Raw genomic sequence first — 17,070 nt, 5'->3', positions numbered from 1 at the left:
GGAATCACAAGTCACCCCGTACGGTTTGGTTTACACGACACGCAACCACAGTGGGCTGGTTTATACCAGGACCCTCAATGAAGCAACCCTGCCACTAGCTGCCCATGCATATTGATGGTAAACAGTAATCTAGCAGGTGTTCCCACTCCTTATAGTCTCTGTATACACATTCAAATCACCTAAGGCGAGAGGCAGGATAGAGTCTGCGAGCTCTTTACTGATTTGCCTGACAAATACAGTAGCAGCTGCTGCCTTCAGTAGTCACTCAGAGCTGAGCCACAGTTGTCAGGGACAGGATGCTTACATGGAGCTGCTCTCTGGCAAAAATTACTTTCTAAAGTGCAATATTTGTATCGTGCTACTAGGTAAGACCTGTCTCATCGTCTCTTTCCATATCTCGTTATCTATTTTCACAAAAATTAAGAAAGAAGCTGATTTATTTTATACACGCAGCCGGAGGCTGCTCGGCAGTTGTGGAACTACAAGTTCCAGCGTGCCCTGTCATCCACACCTGGTAGGGCATACTGCGACTTGTAGTTACTTAAATCTAATTATATGGATATTTGACCTAGTTATTATAGATTATTATTATTATTATTATTATTATTATTGAATTGCAGTAAGTTGTTATTATGTCACTTACCTATAGATTTACATGGTATTTTTGTATCAAACCTTTGCATAGCTAATATTTAAATGGATTATTTTATCTTTAAGAATAGAATTAAATCCAATCTGAAACTTTGCACGCGGCGTAAAGGCTAGCACTCGATTTCACTTTTTAATTATTTACCGAGCACATCTGTCATACATGTAGCTGCTCAGAGTAGAATAAAGGGTGACGAGAAGCTTACAATTGTTTTCTTTGTTTACTCTTACTTTTTGAAGGTTGATTTGAATTATTTATTGGCTACAGTTTATACCATTCACTTTTATTGTCATACTCACTTTAAGTTTGCCATGCTATTACACAGAGGATGTATGTATTGTCTAGTATAGTGCTCCCAAAATGAATGCTCTGAATTTGATTGGACTATGGACCTTATTCAGGTTCATTCGCAGGGCCACGTTTTGTTGGCGCGGGGACGATGTTCGTTGTTTGCGCATGCGCTGGGTGCGTGCAGCCACGGCGAACACACTGTTCGCTGGGTGCACGCATGCATCCTTGCGGCCGGTGGGCGGGGCGGTCCATTACCATATGGGAATGCCCAGCGTTTCATGCTAATGGGCCGATGACGCAGGTGCGGGGGGCGGGCAGCTCACATCACTGGATGTCAGCTGCCCACCCACTTCCCTCAGAATGTGCACGCGGATCTAAGGTTGCTCTGAGCAACCTTAGATCTGCGGCCAGTGCGAACGTACGCGCCATGCGAATGGTGGGCCGGTGTACCACCATTCGCAACACTGGATCTGGTTGACTCGCAAGGATGCGAATTCGCACCGGAGCTAATCAACCAGAATAACCACTGATGTTTAGTTAAACGAACCATAAGACGATGTTTACAATCTTTTGTGTTGTAAACACCATATGTACAATGTTCATATTATCGTTGCGTGTTGCTGTGTTATTGATGGAACAGTATCATTATGTTGCAAGTGTTTAGAATATATATGTGTAGTGTTTACCCTTCTGACTGGTACTTTGGTGGCATTTCTCCACAGTCCTTAGTCATAGAGGGATCTGAGGATCAGGACTGACCACGGCCCTATGGTAGTGAAGTTCATACAATATCATGGTATTCAGACTTCAGACAGTAAATACAGTATGCTGATCACTATTAGTCCATGGGGTCCACTTACTAAGATGGAAGTACTATTGAAGATGGGATGTTGCCCCTAGCAACCATTCAGAATCTACTTCTTATTTTCAGCACCTTCTCGAAGATAGATCTGATCGGTTGCCCATAGCAACAGCCCATCTTTAATAGAACTGTAATCTTAATAAATGTGCTTTGGGTAGACACGGTCAAATGGTCGACATGGCAATGTTTGACATACTGTAGCACAGGGGTGGCCAAACCAGAGGCGTAAATCTGGGAGGCAATGGAATCATCTGTCACCTGGCTCCTGCTTGCAAGGGGGCACCTCTTCTCCTCTGTTGGTTTGAATCAGTTAATTGAAAACCTTTAATATCGCTTCTGTGGCTGACTCCACCTCCTAGCAGGAGCATAGACGTCACTTTCTCTTTATTCTACACATCATTTTGCAAGTGTCGCATCCTGTATGTTTGAACCCATGACCTGTTCCACTAGAAGAAGATACAATTATACATACAGTCAGAATCAGTGGCGTAACTATAGCTCCGCAGCCCCCGCGGTGGCGGGGGGGGCGCAGAGAAATTGGGGGCGCCGCCGGGGGGGCTGCGGGGCTATAGTTACCCGCGGTCTGCGTCCTGCCCGGCTCTCTGTCAGGACCTTCCTGACGTCACGGTCCCGGCCGGCTCCTGCTGCAATGAAAACTGACAATTAGAAAATGGCTGCCCCCATACTGCAGACAGTTTTCTGTCTGCAGTACGGGGGCAGCCATTTTCTAAGAGTCCGTTTTCATTGTAGCAGCAGGAGCCTGCCGGGACCGTGACGTCAGGAAGGTCCTGACAGAGAGCCGGGCGAGACGCAGACCGCGGGTAAGAAGGGGGGGCAGGTTAGGTGTGTGTGTGTGTGTGTGGGGGCGCCGAATAAACGTGCGGCGGGGGGGGGGGGGGGGGCGCTAAATAGTTAGTTACGCCCCTGGTCAGAATCTGCACATTAGCAAAGTAGGGGCACATAGCTCTATCAGTATGGTGTCTATCTCCAGTCAGACAGGTCACAGGTTCTAGTCCTGGGTCTGACTGCTAAGCAGTGTACATATTTATTTATTTATTATTTATTAACAGTTTCTTATATAGCGCAGCATATTCCGTTGCGCTTTACAATAGCAGACCGTGAAACAAAACAGGGTATTTACAGACAGTCAAAATGTAGGAGGGCCCTGCTCGCAAGCTTACATATGTATATACAAGATCACAGTGACTGGGTGTTGTGAGGATTTGTATTACAATTCAGTTGTTGGAGTAATTTGTGATCTTAGTTACATGTTGCTGTGTGTTATATACCTCTGTTCCTCTTATTGTATCAGTTATTCTGTTATTTTAAGGAAACTGACTGCAACTAGTTATTAGTGAGATTACCCTCAGACAGAAGTACAGTGGGCAGGAGAATAGTTCTATCTTACCTGAAGGGATATAAATGTTTTATTTATAATGTGACAATAAATGTTTTGTTCTAACTGTATCATTGTATTGTACTAGTCAGTTCCTCTTCTAACTTCTGTTTTAAGTTTCATTGGTCGAGAGTTCCAGACAGCACTACAGTATATCTGATAAATATATGTCACTTCCTTACCTTACACTCATGAAACACTTCCCTCAATACCACTTTTACACCAGAATTGCCGGGTCGCACCCAGGTTTTTGGACCCGGATGCGGCCCGGCAGTTGTTCCCTTTTACAGCGGCGTCCCCCGGCATTATGCCGACGCTGGCAAAGGCGGGCCCTGAGATGGTGCTCAGAGATGACATAATCTCCAAACGCCGGGAAACCCGTCAGCCGGGACCCCATCGATGCCGACTGACATGCTGGGGGCAAGCCCAGCACCCTTGTAAGCTGCTGGGCTACCCCCAGCCTCCGTGCGCCCCCGGCCTCCGTTCATGAGGTGAATGGATGCCGCACACAGGCGTCCATTCGCCTCCTCCCTGCCTCCGCTGCTGTCGGCATAGTATTGCAGACAGCAGTGGAGGCTGTACTCCAACCTCCATACTGATTGCAGGATGCTCCCCTATTGGTGGAAATGGGTCCCCAGGTCAGATGAGCAGGGTTACTCATTTACACGACCGCTGAAAACAGGGAATCCCCGTGTCCGACCCTGAACATTTGCCGGGTCAGACACCTGGGGAACAGGACTCAGGTTATTTATTTTTTACCGCTTTTACACCAAGCCCCGGGCCAGAGTGGAGCGGCAATAACCCTGGTTGAGGCTCTGGTGTAAAAGGGGTACAAGAGTCCATTTGTAACCTGTAACCACACAAATGTAGTATCACCTTGATGTAGTGTATCATAGAGGGACTGTGGCAGATATCTCCAATACCTGCTGGGGGATGCAATGCTGTCAGTTTATGGTCCCCACAGCTGACGCCATCTGAAAATGGCATTTATCCATTGTAGGATATGGGCTACACATTGCAGATTGCATGCAGGTCGTGTGATCGATTAAACGAGCAATCTATGTAATATAAACACAAATTATCTGCTTACTAGGTGGCTTGAATGGGTCCAGATTAGGTTTCACAGCCACTAAGACCCCAAATCCCGACCCCGTGGGGGTACCGCCACTACACAAAGTTGGTCAGGGATGCAATATATGGCAAAGTTACATAACATAGAGGGGGTAGAGGACATCGTGTTTGAGACAAAAATGTGGTCAGATCCGTGAGCATGTTCAGTCATTCTGCTGGACAGAATTTGATTAGAACTTCAGAGACGGATGCTTCAGAGAGGGATGGCAAATGGTCTGGGATGCCTATTGTAGTGGTCAGAAACTTTGTCCGCTGTCAAGTTGGTGTACGTCCAGGGCCGGTGCAAGGCACCGGAGCGCCCCAGGCGAGTCGGGCTGGGGGCGCCCCGGTGCCGGGGGGGGGGGGGGGGGGGGGGGTGGTGGGTGGGGGGGGGGGGGTGTGTGAGGTGTGGGGTGGTACCTGTCCTACCGGCGCTGTCTATTTCAATCTGGCGGCGGAGGCAGCGGGGGTCCCTGCAGTCTATTCAAAATCACGAGCGCTATCCGCCGGGCTATGCGGAAGCGCTTCTAGTGTGAAAACTCTGGCAGCACGCTGATTGGCTGAGATCAGCGTGCGCCGTGCTGCCAGAGTTTTCACACTAGAAGCGCTTCCGCATAGCCTGGCGGATATCGCTCGTGATTTTTAATAGACTGCAGGGACCCCCGCTGCCTCCGCCGCCAGATTGAAATAGACAGCGCCGGTAGGACAGGTACCCGGGCGGCATTTTCCGCCCTCCAGTGGCCGGCGCCCTAGGCAAATGCCTAGGTTTGCCTAGTGGTGGCGCCGGCCCTGTGTACGTCGGCCAGACCTTTGGCCCGGGGAGCGTGTTCTGGGCCTTCCACTAAATGGATTTCAATGGAAATGTCCCAGGCGGACGACAAATTGTCTAGGATACCTAACTAAGGGCCTTATTTTGGTTTACTCCTTCTGGCAAATTCATTCTTAGATGGACAAAACCATGTGCACTGCAGGTGTGGCAGATGTAACGTGCAGAGAGAGTTAGATTTGGGTGAGTTATTTTGTTTCTGTGCAGGGAAAATACTGACTGCTTTAGTTTTACACTGCAATATAGATCTCACTTCGAAGTAAAACCCCACCCAAATCTAACTCACTATGCACAAGTAACATCTACCCCACCTGCAGCGCACATGGCTAAGAAGGAATTTGCCAGAGGGCGTGAACCAGAATAAGGCCCTAAGTGCATGAGTTCCTGGTGTGACTTCCTGTTGGTGGAAGCCAAGCAATACCCCCAAAAATGTACAAAATCTACAAAAAAAATCCAAAAAATGATATACTTATATATTTTACAAAATGCTACAGATACAGGAAAAAAAAGGCAAAGACATTGCCCCCCCCCCCCCCCCCCCCCCAATAAATAAATAAATAAATAAAAATAAAATAAAACACATTGAAAAAAAAAAAAAGATTGCTGCTCAGAGAACATCTGGGTATTATGGCCACAAGCAAAAACCCATTGACACAAATGACACCAGGTAGCCACCTCCTGGGTCTGTTGGAAGGGCTGTCAAAACAAGGCAAGGATAAAGTTCAAGTAATACTAATTATACAACCAAACCCGAGCAATGCCGGTACCTCAGCTAGTAGTACATATTTAATTCCTCTGTGCAACTTCAGGCTGAATCATTTTAACGTCATATCGCCCACTCTCCAACGTACCTGTACCCTGGCTCCAGCCTGTTGCTCCCACCCCTAATTATATGTCGGCTCGTTAGGGAAAATATTATAGGATCTGAACAGAACAGCTCATTTCTGATCTATACCGTCAGTGATTCATATTGAATCAGCGCTGCTAGATGTATGAATACATAACTCAGATCCCAGTAGGGTGAACTGTAAATATGACTAGTCTCCTTCAGAGTAGAACGTGTCCGAGCCATTTCTATGTGACGTTGCGGGAATACGAATGAGTATGTTAGAATTATGTGCATTGTTCATATAATGGAGCCAGCCAGAGAGAACACAGACATTTATATCACAAATTCTAGATGACATGCAGAAGTGTTTGCTTATTATAAAGGCCCACTGTATTACGTCACCCTCACTTACCAGCAGGGGTCTCCTCTACATAAAAGGACATTTAACTATATTCCACTACATGGCGTCACCCTCAGTGTGGCAGCACTTTTTGCAAAAAAAGATTTGTTCCAAGCTTTGTTCTAAACTTAGATAAATTGTCCGATGTTTCAGACTCTCACTGGATGATAATTCTTATATTTTAAGGCTGTGCCCTGATTCTCAGTTATACTTCTGGAACACTTTTTTTGATCTCCTTATATAACAAACTCAGAAAAAAACTTTTAAGGTTTCTTTGTTGCAGTATTCATTTTAAACAAACTCAGAAAAACTTTTAAGGTTTCTTTGTTGCAGTATTCATTTTAAACAAACTCAGAAAAACTTTTAAGGTTTCTTTGTTACAGTATTTATTTTAGAGCAGCATAAAAGGTTTGTAGGAGTAATATTACCACGTGCTTATCGGTTAAGCAGAAAATGTCAATACTGCAGTATTCAAAGCAAAACACAGTATTGGAGCTAATTCAGAGTTCCCCGCAGAAGCGATTCAGCGATTTCCGCACGCACCCATCCTTGTGAACGGCGGGCGGGGGGCAGCGAGTCGGTACGGTAGCATATGGAAATGCTCAGCATTTAAGCGGCGTTCCCATGAGAATGCTGGGCATTCTCATGCTAATGGTACGATGACACGGGGGCAGGGGGCAAGCAGCTGACATCCACCAGATGTGGGTGCAGATCTAAGGTTTCTCTGAGCAACCTTAGATCTACGTGCACATTCCACATCATTCGATAGTTGACAACCATCGAATGATGTGGGTGTTACCCTGCAGGCTGCGGTGAATGGATGTTTATGTAAAACATCCATTCGCAACCAGTGCAACCGTACACGCATTGGGAATGGTGGGCCGGCGTACGACCATTCGCAAGGCGGGATCTGGTTCACTTGCAAGGGTGCGAATTCGCATCTGAGCGAATGAACAAGAATAACCAACAGCAGTAGTGCCAGTTACACATATCTTTCCCTCCCTCCAGCAGATTCCTCTCCTCTCTTTTTCACTTCAGCAGTGGGGCTGGAATGATAAACATATGACATGGGAGAAAAGGGAGACACTGGGACAGGATTTTTTGTTAAAATGATTGTGCATGGCTGTGGTGGAGGTGGAACTGTTTTCCCCCTCCCATTAGAGGTGGTGTCAACTCTGTTTCACCCCATTCCCCCCCACATTAACCCTTGCTCGGCAGAGATTAACCTCTAGATGGTAAGTGATTGCAAATGGTTTTCCTTGTGTCGGCACGGCTGCCAACGCATTCACAGCCAACGCATAGCAGCGGGGGGGGGGGGGAACTCTGGCAGGGCAGCGTTTACCTGATCGCTAGGCTCCAAAGATTTGCAGCTCAGCGATTAGGTCTGAATCAGGCCCCTATTTCCGCCCCCACTGTACTACTCAGCTCCATCCATGCCCTGTTTGGACTGGGTCAAAAGCTTTCCAGGGTAAGACGGTTGGCATGGAAAAGGTCAACATTAAAAATGTTGACAGGGTCAAAAGGTCGATATGGTCAAAAGGTCAGCATGAAAAAGGAAGACACCTGTCGACATGGGCCCACAATTTGTGTGACGCGTACCTTCAGGCTTTCACGTTTCTCAATTATAGTCCACGTGGCTGGAAGTATGAACAAAACTTTTGTAAAAAAAATTAATGTTGGGCCAGTGTCTGCATGTGTGAGTTGACCTCATGTACAAGCTTGGTATTGTACACTGGAGTTAAGAACTTTGAAATCCCAATAACCGCCGGTGTAAAGGGGTCAACCCGTGTCCATTTACACGGGACTTCTACCCAGGTCCTGACCAGGGTGGAACATGGAGAGCACCTGGGTAGTGGGCTGTGTAAACGAGTGCGCTGGGTCAACCGACCTGGCTCCTGTTTACAGCAGTGGGGATGTCCAACCTCCGGACCTCAGCATCAGTATGGAGGTTGGGCGGGGGACGCACACAGCCTCTGCTGCTGTCTGCTGTACTGTGCAGACAGCAGCAGAGGCAGGGAGGAGGTGAATGGATGCCAGTGTGCGGCATCCATTAACCAAACAGTGGCGGTGGGGGGCGGGGCTCATGGTGCAAAGAGGCTGGGGGCAGCCATGCACCTTACCTTGGTGCTGGGCTTGCCCCCAGCATGACAATCGGCGGTCCCGGCACTCCAAGCACCGATTTGTGTAAACAATGCAAATCCCTGATCTGGCCTGGCTTGGAACTGTGTTCCAAATACCGGTGGGATCTGGAATTTTGGTGTAAAAGAGGTATAATTAACGTTACATTTATTTTATGCTTCCATATCCCTCTCCCCATTCCTCCTCCCCAGTGGGGTATGCAAACATTCTGTGTCCAGGGAACATATTTTAAACTCCTCAGGGTTTATTTGTTCCTATCCCTGCTCGTACACCACATTCAAAACATAGCACAAAGGTTTTTATTTAATCTAAACCTGCAGCCTGTATTGTCTGTCAACACTGCCCGTGTTTTGGTATTACCTGGCTGGAATGTAATTAGACTCGCATTTACATGATTGTTTTGCATGCCTCAAATTCAGTAAATAATGGGTCTTGTAGTTTATGCCAGGCTGCCACGTTGATCAGGCATAAGATTATAGTGCCACACAGGCATTATTTCCAGCTAATAAATGGTATTGTCCGTAGCATTCATATCGCTGTCTCCTGATAGGTGGATGTGGTGGGATCACACACAGGAGCTCCTACACTCAGAAGTGTGCGCGTGTACATGTGGTGGGGAATATAGATTGTAAACTCCACTGGGGCAGGGACATATGTGACTGCTCAGATGTTCTCTGTAAAGCGCTGCGGAATATGTGTGCGCTATATAAATAACTGATGATAAATAAATAATAAAGATGCTAACTGCAATGATATCTAACAGTAACCCCCCTTCCCCTATGGGACAATGGGCGGGATGTACTATGACGAAAATGTGGTAAAACCCCCTTTTACCGCATTTTCAAATTTACTAAAACCGGGCCGCACCGTCTTCGGTGCGCTGTCCGCACCCCCCCCTCCCCTGTCCTCCATGCTGCTCTTCCTCCCCCAGCAGCATGTCACAGCTGGGGATGTCCTTACGGCTGCAGGGGGGAGGAGGAGATGCCGGGGATGCCGCAGAGCCCAGGAGGTGACAGAGACCCCCCCGCAAACCACATTACAGGTATCGCGGGGGGCCTCCCTCACCGCACCGTGATGCCAGACGCATATGTTAGTACATATGCGCTGGCATCGCGGAGGAGGTGTGGCAAGGGGCGGCGTTGTATGTTAAGGGAATGAATCTTCCACCTTAGCGTCAGTTTGTCTAGATAAAAAATGAGGAAATGAAAACAGTTTTTCAAAATAAAAGAGATTTAGGGGGTTTTCCACCGTCACCTGACCATTAGTTTATTGCATATGGTATCTGGAAACCTTTAATAAATACATTAATAATTAAAAATATATAGTTTCCCTTTACTACAGCTCCCTATCTCCCAACCTTTACATTTTCTAAGTTGTGATTGCATCATGTTAGGAGGCGTGACTCTGTGAGGATGGGTGTTACTACATCTACAGGGTGTGTCTAGCACTTCTGCAGCAGCTTACAAAGGGCGGGATGCACTAACATCCGCACCCCCATTTCGCCACATATCGCCGGCTACCGCAGAGATAATAATCGCATATGTCCTAACATATGCGATAAGTATGGCAAAGGACAGCTCTTGCGTTAAGAGCTGTCCTTTGCGATGTGGCCGTTTATATGCAGCGGGTCCTGGAGGCTCCCCAGCGGATCCCCTCCCTCCCTTACCCAGCGCTGCTGCTGCTGCGGGTGGGCCCCCCTCCCTCCCTTCACCCGTAAGATTATTTACAGTGCAGGGAGGAGGAGGTCGCTGGTCCGGGCAGCACAGCGATGTGTTGGTTGATGTGAGGCCGCAGGGGTCCGTGCGGGGCAGCGTGTTTGGCATTTAGAAGCCCATAGGCTTCTATGGGGCGATACCCACCGCATTTCAAAATGCAGAATTTTTCGTTTAGGGAATCCCTCCCCACCTCTCCCTTGTGGAGACCGTGCTCTAATATTGCCAGTGGCCGTTCCCAACCACCTTGGTGTACATAGCAAAAGTGGGTGAGACATGCCATCCAACATTCCCAGTCAGGATACTGGTATAGTTCATCAGAAACCGACTAATTGGGACACTTGGGAGTTGTACAGCGCTGTTCTGGTATCCAGGGATATGCTAAAAAGAGTCTTTAAATGACCTGGGAAAGGCAGCTGTCAATCAAAATGATGCCTTCAAGTGCCTGAGAGATTGCTTACATCATGAGTCTGTTTTCATGAAGTGTACCAGCTCACACTGTGGAAGGAGCCATTTTTCCTCCCTCAATCCAAAAATACTGGTAGGTTAATTGGCTCCCAACAAAATGAACCCCTAGAATGTCTGTGTGTGCGTGTACATGTGGTAGGGAATATAGATTGTTAGCTCTACTGGTGCAGGGATATGGGCTGCGGAATATGTGTGCGCTATATAAATAACTGGTAATTAATCAATAATAATTAGTCCTATGGATAAATAACTCAGTTATTACATTTTGGACTATGTTACCCACAGGAGCAATCAGAAAGTAGCCCTTAAGATTAATTACACATTATTTGACTGCCCGCATGTTGGGAATCGTAATGAGAATCTCCTTGTATGTTTTAGCTTTTTGATAGCCACGCCCCCTAATTTTCGGGCTTTTTGTGTATTTTATAACATGTGTTTATCACACTATTGTGTTTTTATTGCATTTTAGTGTTTTACTGTCATATGTTTTATGTGTGTATCTATATTCTACTCTTTAGACCAGCAGTTCTCCAAACACACCCCGTGCTTAGGAAGAGGTGACTTAGGGGGTTATTCAGCCCTGATCGCTGTTGTGCAAATTGAATGCAGGGTCATTTGGGTAGTTTCTGTTGTCATTATGATTTAAAAAGAGTAAACACAGTTGTTTGACAATAAATGGCTTCACCCAACCACTAACCATGAGTGAAAGTTTCCAAGTGCCAAGATTTGTGGCAGGGGGGAGAATATTTCATAGTTACACCACTGGTCCCCTTCCTAGGTAACAGGGGGCGGGCGGGGGGCATGTCATCAGGGAATCCCTGTGACTCACTAAGCTCGGCACACTATTTTATTCTCCCACCACACCTTAGTGGATGGTAGGGCATGAAATACCGCCTGTCGGCACATGTCGGCTCAAAAAACAGTGAAAACCCCCAAGTCGACCTTTTGACTGTCGACCTAATGCTTGTGTCAACCTAATGACCTGTCGACCTAGATCCATGTTGACCTTTCAGCATGTCGACCTAGTGGTGTCGACCTAATGACTGTCGACCAATTTATGGTCTACCAAATGACCATTTCCCGCTGGTATAATAAGTGTGAAGGAACACAGTACCATAGGGGTATTACACTTAGAACAGAATCCCACTCCCAAATGCAGAGCATGGTGACTATGCCATTGGACGTGTAGAGATGTCACTCAGCTGCAGTGCGGTCTGATAAACTGCCTGACTACTCACGGGTAATGTCATATTGTGTGGACATACTTAGCTCCTAATTAGTGCAGACAAGAAAGTGATAATTAGGAACGTGTTGTACTAATGACTCAGACTTTATGTCAACACTGGTTAACTTGTATGTTATTTTTCTTCCCATGGAAAGTAATTACATTGCAGGAAGTAGACTAATGTGTTGGAAAGTGCAATAATGTGCAGAGGCGTATTGGCGTCTGATGACTGGAGGCCATTGTGTAGCCCCCCCCCCACACACGCACACACACACACACCCTACCATCTCCAGCAAGTAGGTCCCCACTCCTATGCAGCACCATCTTTCCACTGACATTCGGTAAGATGGACATAAGATAGCAAAGGCTTTGGCAAAGTCCTTGTTTTACTGCACGGCGCCATCTTTCTGAAGATATTACCGGGTGCAGCGATTACAGGCATATCTATAATCGGTGCACACTGATCCGTGCAGTATGCCTGTAATCGGTGCACCCGGTAATATCTTCAGAAAGATGGCGCCGTGCAGTAAAACATGGACTTTGCCAAAGCCTTTGCTATCTTATGTCCATCTTACCGAATGTCAGTGGAAAGATGGTGCTGCACAGGAGTGGGGACCTACTTGCTGGAGATGGTAGGGTGTGTGTGTGGGGGGGCCTACACAATGGCATCCAGTCATCGGGCGTCAATACGGCCGATGACCGGAATCCTGCACGGGCCGGCCGCCAAACTAGGGTGGCATTACATATGGCCCATAGTCAATTTGAATTTAACCTGAAATATACTTTAACTATACACAAGTGCTTCTTTCTAAGGGGTCCATGTATTAACATTATATTTTTATTATTATTATTTTAGTAACTCGTTGGTACACACAGGTGCAGTCATTACTAACTGTTACATTTTAAAACATGCTGCATTCATTCCTGTGTCACACATTCTACACATTCACAGGTGGCCTTTAAAACGTGGACCGTTGGTGGCTCTCGAGGAATAGTTTGGCCACCCCTGCTGTAGTGGTATGTCACAGGGTACTGTGCTGGAGCCATGGATCCAGTACAGTAGTGATGTTCGGAGGTATAATCTCAACATGGAAAGGGTGAAAAAACTTGTGAAAAGTGGGTGTAGAAAAGGCAAAGGCAGTGCAGGCAGGATGTTTGGGGAATCAATACAAACTGAAATTGTTAGAGTACATGTAAATAGTAATATTTAGATGAACACAAAACAATGGTTAAGAGCATTAGGTAGGTCTCTGAGATAGCCAGTAGTTTTGTGAGGGGTTCCCAGGCTTCGCATTCAGCACATGTTTGACTTTGAAGTGGTGAATTAGCTAACTCACTGTTCAGGGGCATTACAAGATATTCGTAGGCCCCATAGCAAAAATTTGTAAGGGCCCCCTATTTATTAACTGATGGTGATAAATGTATGCAAAACATATTATGCCCCTTTCCCACTGCAGCTAAAAAACGGTAAATTGCCGATTTTCAGCGCAATTTACAGTTTTAAGGCTGCAGTGGGAACAGGGCCGTTTCTAGACAATTTAGCTCCCAGGGCGAAGATATAAAAATGCACCCCCCCTCAATACATAACATGGTATCATAGAAATTGCGCGCGCCGAAATAGGGGGTGTGGCTTAATTTTAAAAGGGGGTGTGGCTTAATGCAAGGCGTGGTCTAGCAGGAAAACAATTACCTTATATCACACTTTTGCAACCTGCATGACCAGACATTGGTTGCTGCAGGAATTGTTATTGTCCTCCCGCATTTAAGTTGGCCGGCTGAAGGCCACACACAGTGACCTAGTACGCCTCACAGATCAAGGCCAAACAATGACAGGCTACTTAAATCATTATACACTATTTATCCGTGATGCCAATTACACATTACGCCGTACACTGTGATGACGATTACATATTACGCCGCACACCGTGATGACAATTACACATTACACCGCACACCAAGATGCCCATTAGACCCCACACTGTGATGGCAATTACACAATACTCCCCACATCGTAATGCCCATTACACATTATGCCCCATCTGCCGCTGCCGCACAACTAATATGCCCCCACAGTGCCAGATATGCCCCCACAGCGCCACACATATGCCCCCACAGTGCCACAAATATATGCCCCCACAGTGCCACAAATATATGCCCCCACAGTGCCACACATATGCCCCCACAGTGACACAAATATATGCCCCCACAGTGCTACACATATGCCCACACAGTGACACAAATATATGCCCCCACAGTGACACAAATATATGCCCCCACAGTGACACAAATATATGCCCCCTCAGTGCTACACATATGCCCCCACAGTGCCACAAATATATGCCCCCACAGTGCCACACATATGCTCCCAGTGACAGAAATATATGCCCCCAGTGACAGAAATATATGCCCCCAGTGACAGAAATATATGCCCCCACAGTGCCACACATATGCCCCCAGTGACAGAAATATATGCCCCCACAGTGCCACAAATATATGCCCCCACAGTGCCACAAATATATGCCCCCAACAGTGCCACAAATATATGCCCCCACAGTGCCACAAATATATGCCCCCACAGTGCCAAACTCACTTTGTCTCCGCTGCTTCCAAGGGAAGGGGAGCGCATCGTGCCTCTCTCCTTCCCCTTCAGTGTGTGTACCTGAGCTGAGCCGTCAGCCATTCATATCTCGCGCCCGAGCTCTGATTGGCTGACAGCGGCAGCCCAGTGACGTGAGCGAGGGGACGGAGAGACGCACGATGCGTTCCTCTCCCCTCTCCAGCGTGGAGTCGGGCCGGCCGGGGAGACAGCGGCGGCTACGGTGGCGGCTATGGCGGCTACGGGGTGTTGGGGGGGGAGACTGCCGGGCGCCCTGGCTGTTTCAGAGGCGGACAAGCCGTGCGGCGCCCCGGGCTGCTGCACGGCTTGTCCGCCTCTAGAAACGGCCCTGAGTGGGAAAGTGCCAGAGTTGAAATACCGTTTAAAGTTAAATGGTATTTCAACAAGTTTTTAAAGCAGAGTCCTACCCGTTAAAATAACGTTTAAGAGGCAGTGGGAATGCCTCTTAAACGTTATTTAGCCTCCAGGCAGTCCCAGTGCCTGATGAGACCTAGTAGTTCTCACTTTGTGCATGTGTAATGTGTGCACGTGCATAATAATGAGCCGCTAATTACATATGCGCATATGTAATGAGTGGCTCATTAGTATGCACGTGTACTCATTACATATGCGCAAAGTGAGAACTACTAGGTCTCATCAGGGACTGCCTGTATCCTGCATGGACCCTGCATGGACCCCCGCTGCCTCCCCACTGCCCACAGGTAAGTACAAGGGGAGGGGAGGTGGGGGCACAGGGCAGGTACGGGGGGGGGGGGGGGTTAGGCACTATTTACACTTGGGGGGGGGAGGGATTAGGCACTCTTTACACTGGGGGAAGGGGGGGTTAGGCACTCTACATTTTACACAGTTCACTGCAATGGGAATGGTACTTAAATGGTATTTAAAACGGTAATCTGCTGCAGTGGGAATGCTAATACCGTTTTAAATACCAGTTAAGATTACCAGTACTTTAAACTAGTCTGCAGTGGGAAAGCAGCATTACTTAGACCAGTGGTTCCCAAACTTTTTTAATCACGGCACCCTAAAGTATTTTTCACGGCACCCTTAGGCCAAAAGTTGGTTACTAATTTCAGAATAAAATATTTAAAAAGTTGTGATTTAAATGTTTTCCTTATGTCCACTTATGTGGTGAGAAACATGATTCACTTCTGTTTACCCACATATTCTTAATTGGAAGCCGCAAGCACTGATTTTGCCTTTTTATTGGCCATAAATAACTTGAATTGATTCTGAACCACCAACCTGAGGCACCGCTGCATGTGCTCCATGGCTCCCCAGGGAGCCTAGGCGCACAGTTTGGGAACCACTGACTTAGACAGTAGAGATGGGCCCCCTTCAGCTCTGGGCCCCATAGCAACTGCACCCCTGGAACCTATAGTAGTTACACCCTTGTCACTGTTGTATGTTGATAGCAGTTCATTCGGAGGAGGTAAGTAGTGGGATGTTGTAGAGCGACTGTCTCTTGGGTAGCTGTGCATGGTGCTAAAACAGCAGTATCATAGGCTAAATGGTTGCAGGTATCTTGGAGCTAAGGACAATCTCCTACTGTTCCCCTCATACACAGTAACTGCGCAGTAGTAGAACTGGTGGGCATCTTGGTAAGGGATTTCCTGAGGAATTATATTGTAGACTGTGCAGTATTGCTCACCACTTCTAAAAAGAGCCTCAAGGGCTCAAGGTGGCAATGCTAAGTCCCATAGGAAAATATGGGGGATGGCCTAGCAATACAGCTCTGTCTCCTTGGAACCCGCTCGGTCTCAAGAAAGAGACTTGGCATTGCCTCTTGTACAGATTGAGCCCGATTCATTCAGCTGGGGGCTGGCGATAGAATCCCGACAAAGCTCTCCGTTGCCTCCAGTCGCTTCTCCGCCGCTTCACCACATCCCTCCCCCCCATAGGCGAATCTAGGGGGTGGTCCGGGGGTGCACAGGACCACCCATTAGCCAATTTTGTAGCTGAGGGATGGGGCTTTCCAACGAGCCCAGCCCGTGTCTCTAGCCCCCTAGGAACCAGAGATACGGCCAGGCAAAGCTGGAACGTTTTCCCTATAGGATAACATGGGACCCGCTAATTCCGACCCCCACCCAGTTCAACGGCTGCCAGTTCCCCCTTCGGCATCCCTGAAGCTCGAGGTTGATCTCAGTCGAACCCAAATCGCTGGGCCTTCAATCTGATAACAGGCTGGATCCATATGGGTTAATTGGTTCCAGGGATATTGAGGTCAAACCGTTTTTTTTTTTTTATTTCTTAAATGTAATTTCATGACTGTTTATGTTCTTTGAGGGCAGATTTCTCTGGAACCAAACAGCCCAGTTTCACAGGACCAAAATCATTCGAAGCCAACTCAAAAGTTCTTCAATATGATACTGGTCTCATGTAAATGGGTCAGTTGGTTCCGAATATATAGCTGGTTGGTTAAAGGGGGGTAGGGAGAGGGGAGTGGTTGTCTCTCCCCCTCACACCAGAAAATGCAGGGACTAGGCTGGTGTATAAGGGGTCAGCCTGGGAATGTCCCTGCATGATCCTGGGACCATATTCCCGGGTAA

At 47.4% G+C, this 17,070-nt stretch overlaps 1 protein-coding gene across 1 annotated transcript in view; it reads left to right on the top strand.

Moving 5' to 3' along the window:
* The first annotated feature begins 282 nt into the window (after window positions 1-282).
* HEPACAM2 (HEPACAM family member 2) overlaps window positions 283-17,070 on the top strand; it is an 80,053-nt gene continuing 63,265 nt past the window's right edge. Inside the window, exon 1 of the mRNA XM_083189451.1 lies at window positions 283-365. Coding sequence (XP_083045577.1) covers window positions 305-365 — 61 coding nt within the window. The 5' untranslated portion in view covers window positions 283-304. The remainder of the gene's footprint in view (window positions 366-17,070) is intronic.

Source organism: Crinia signifera, chromosome 5 (genome assembly GCF_055691185.1).
Source record: "Crinia signifera chromosome 5, ASM5569118v1, whole genome shotgun sequence".
NCBI classification, from domain to species: Eukaryota; Metazoa; Chordata; class Amphibia; order Anura; family Myobatrachidae; genus Crinia; species Crinia signifera.
The sequence above is the reverse complement of the archived record's forward strand: the minus strand, read 5'-3'. Positions and strand labels throughout refer to the sequence as shown.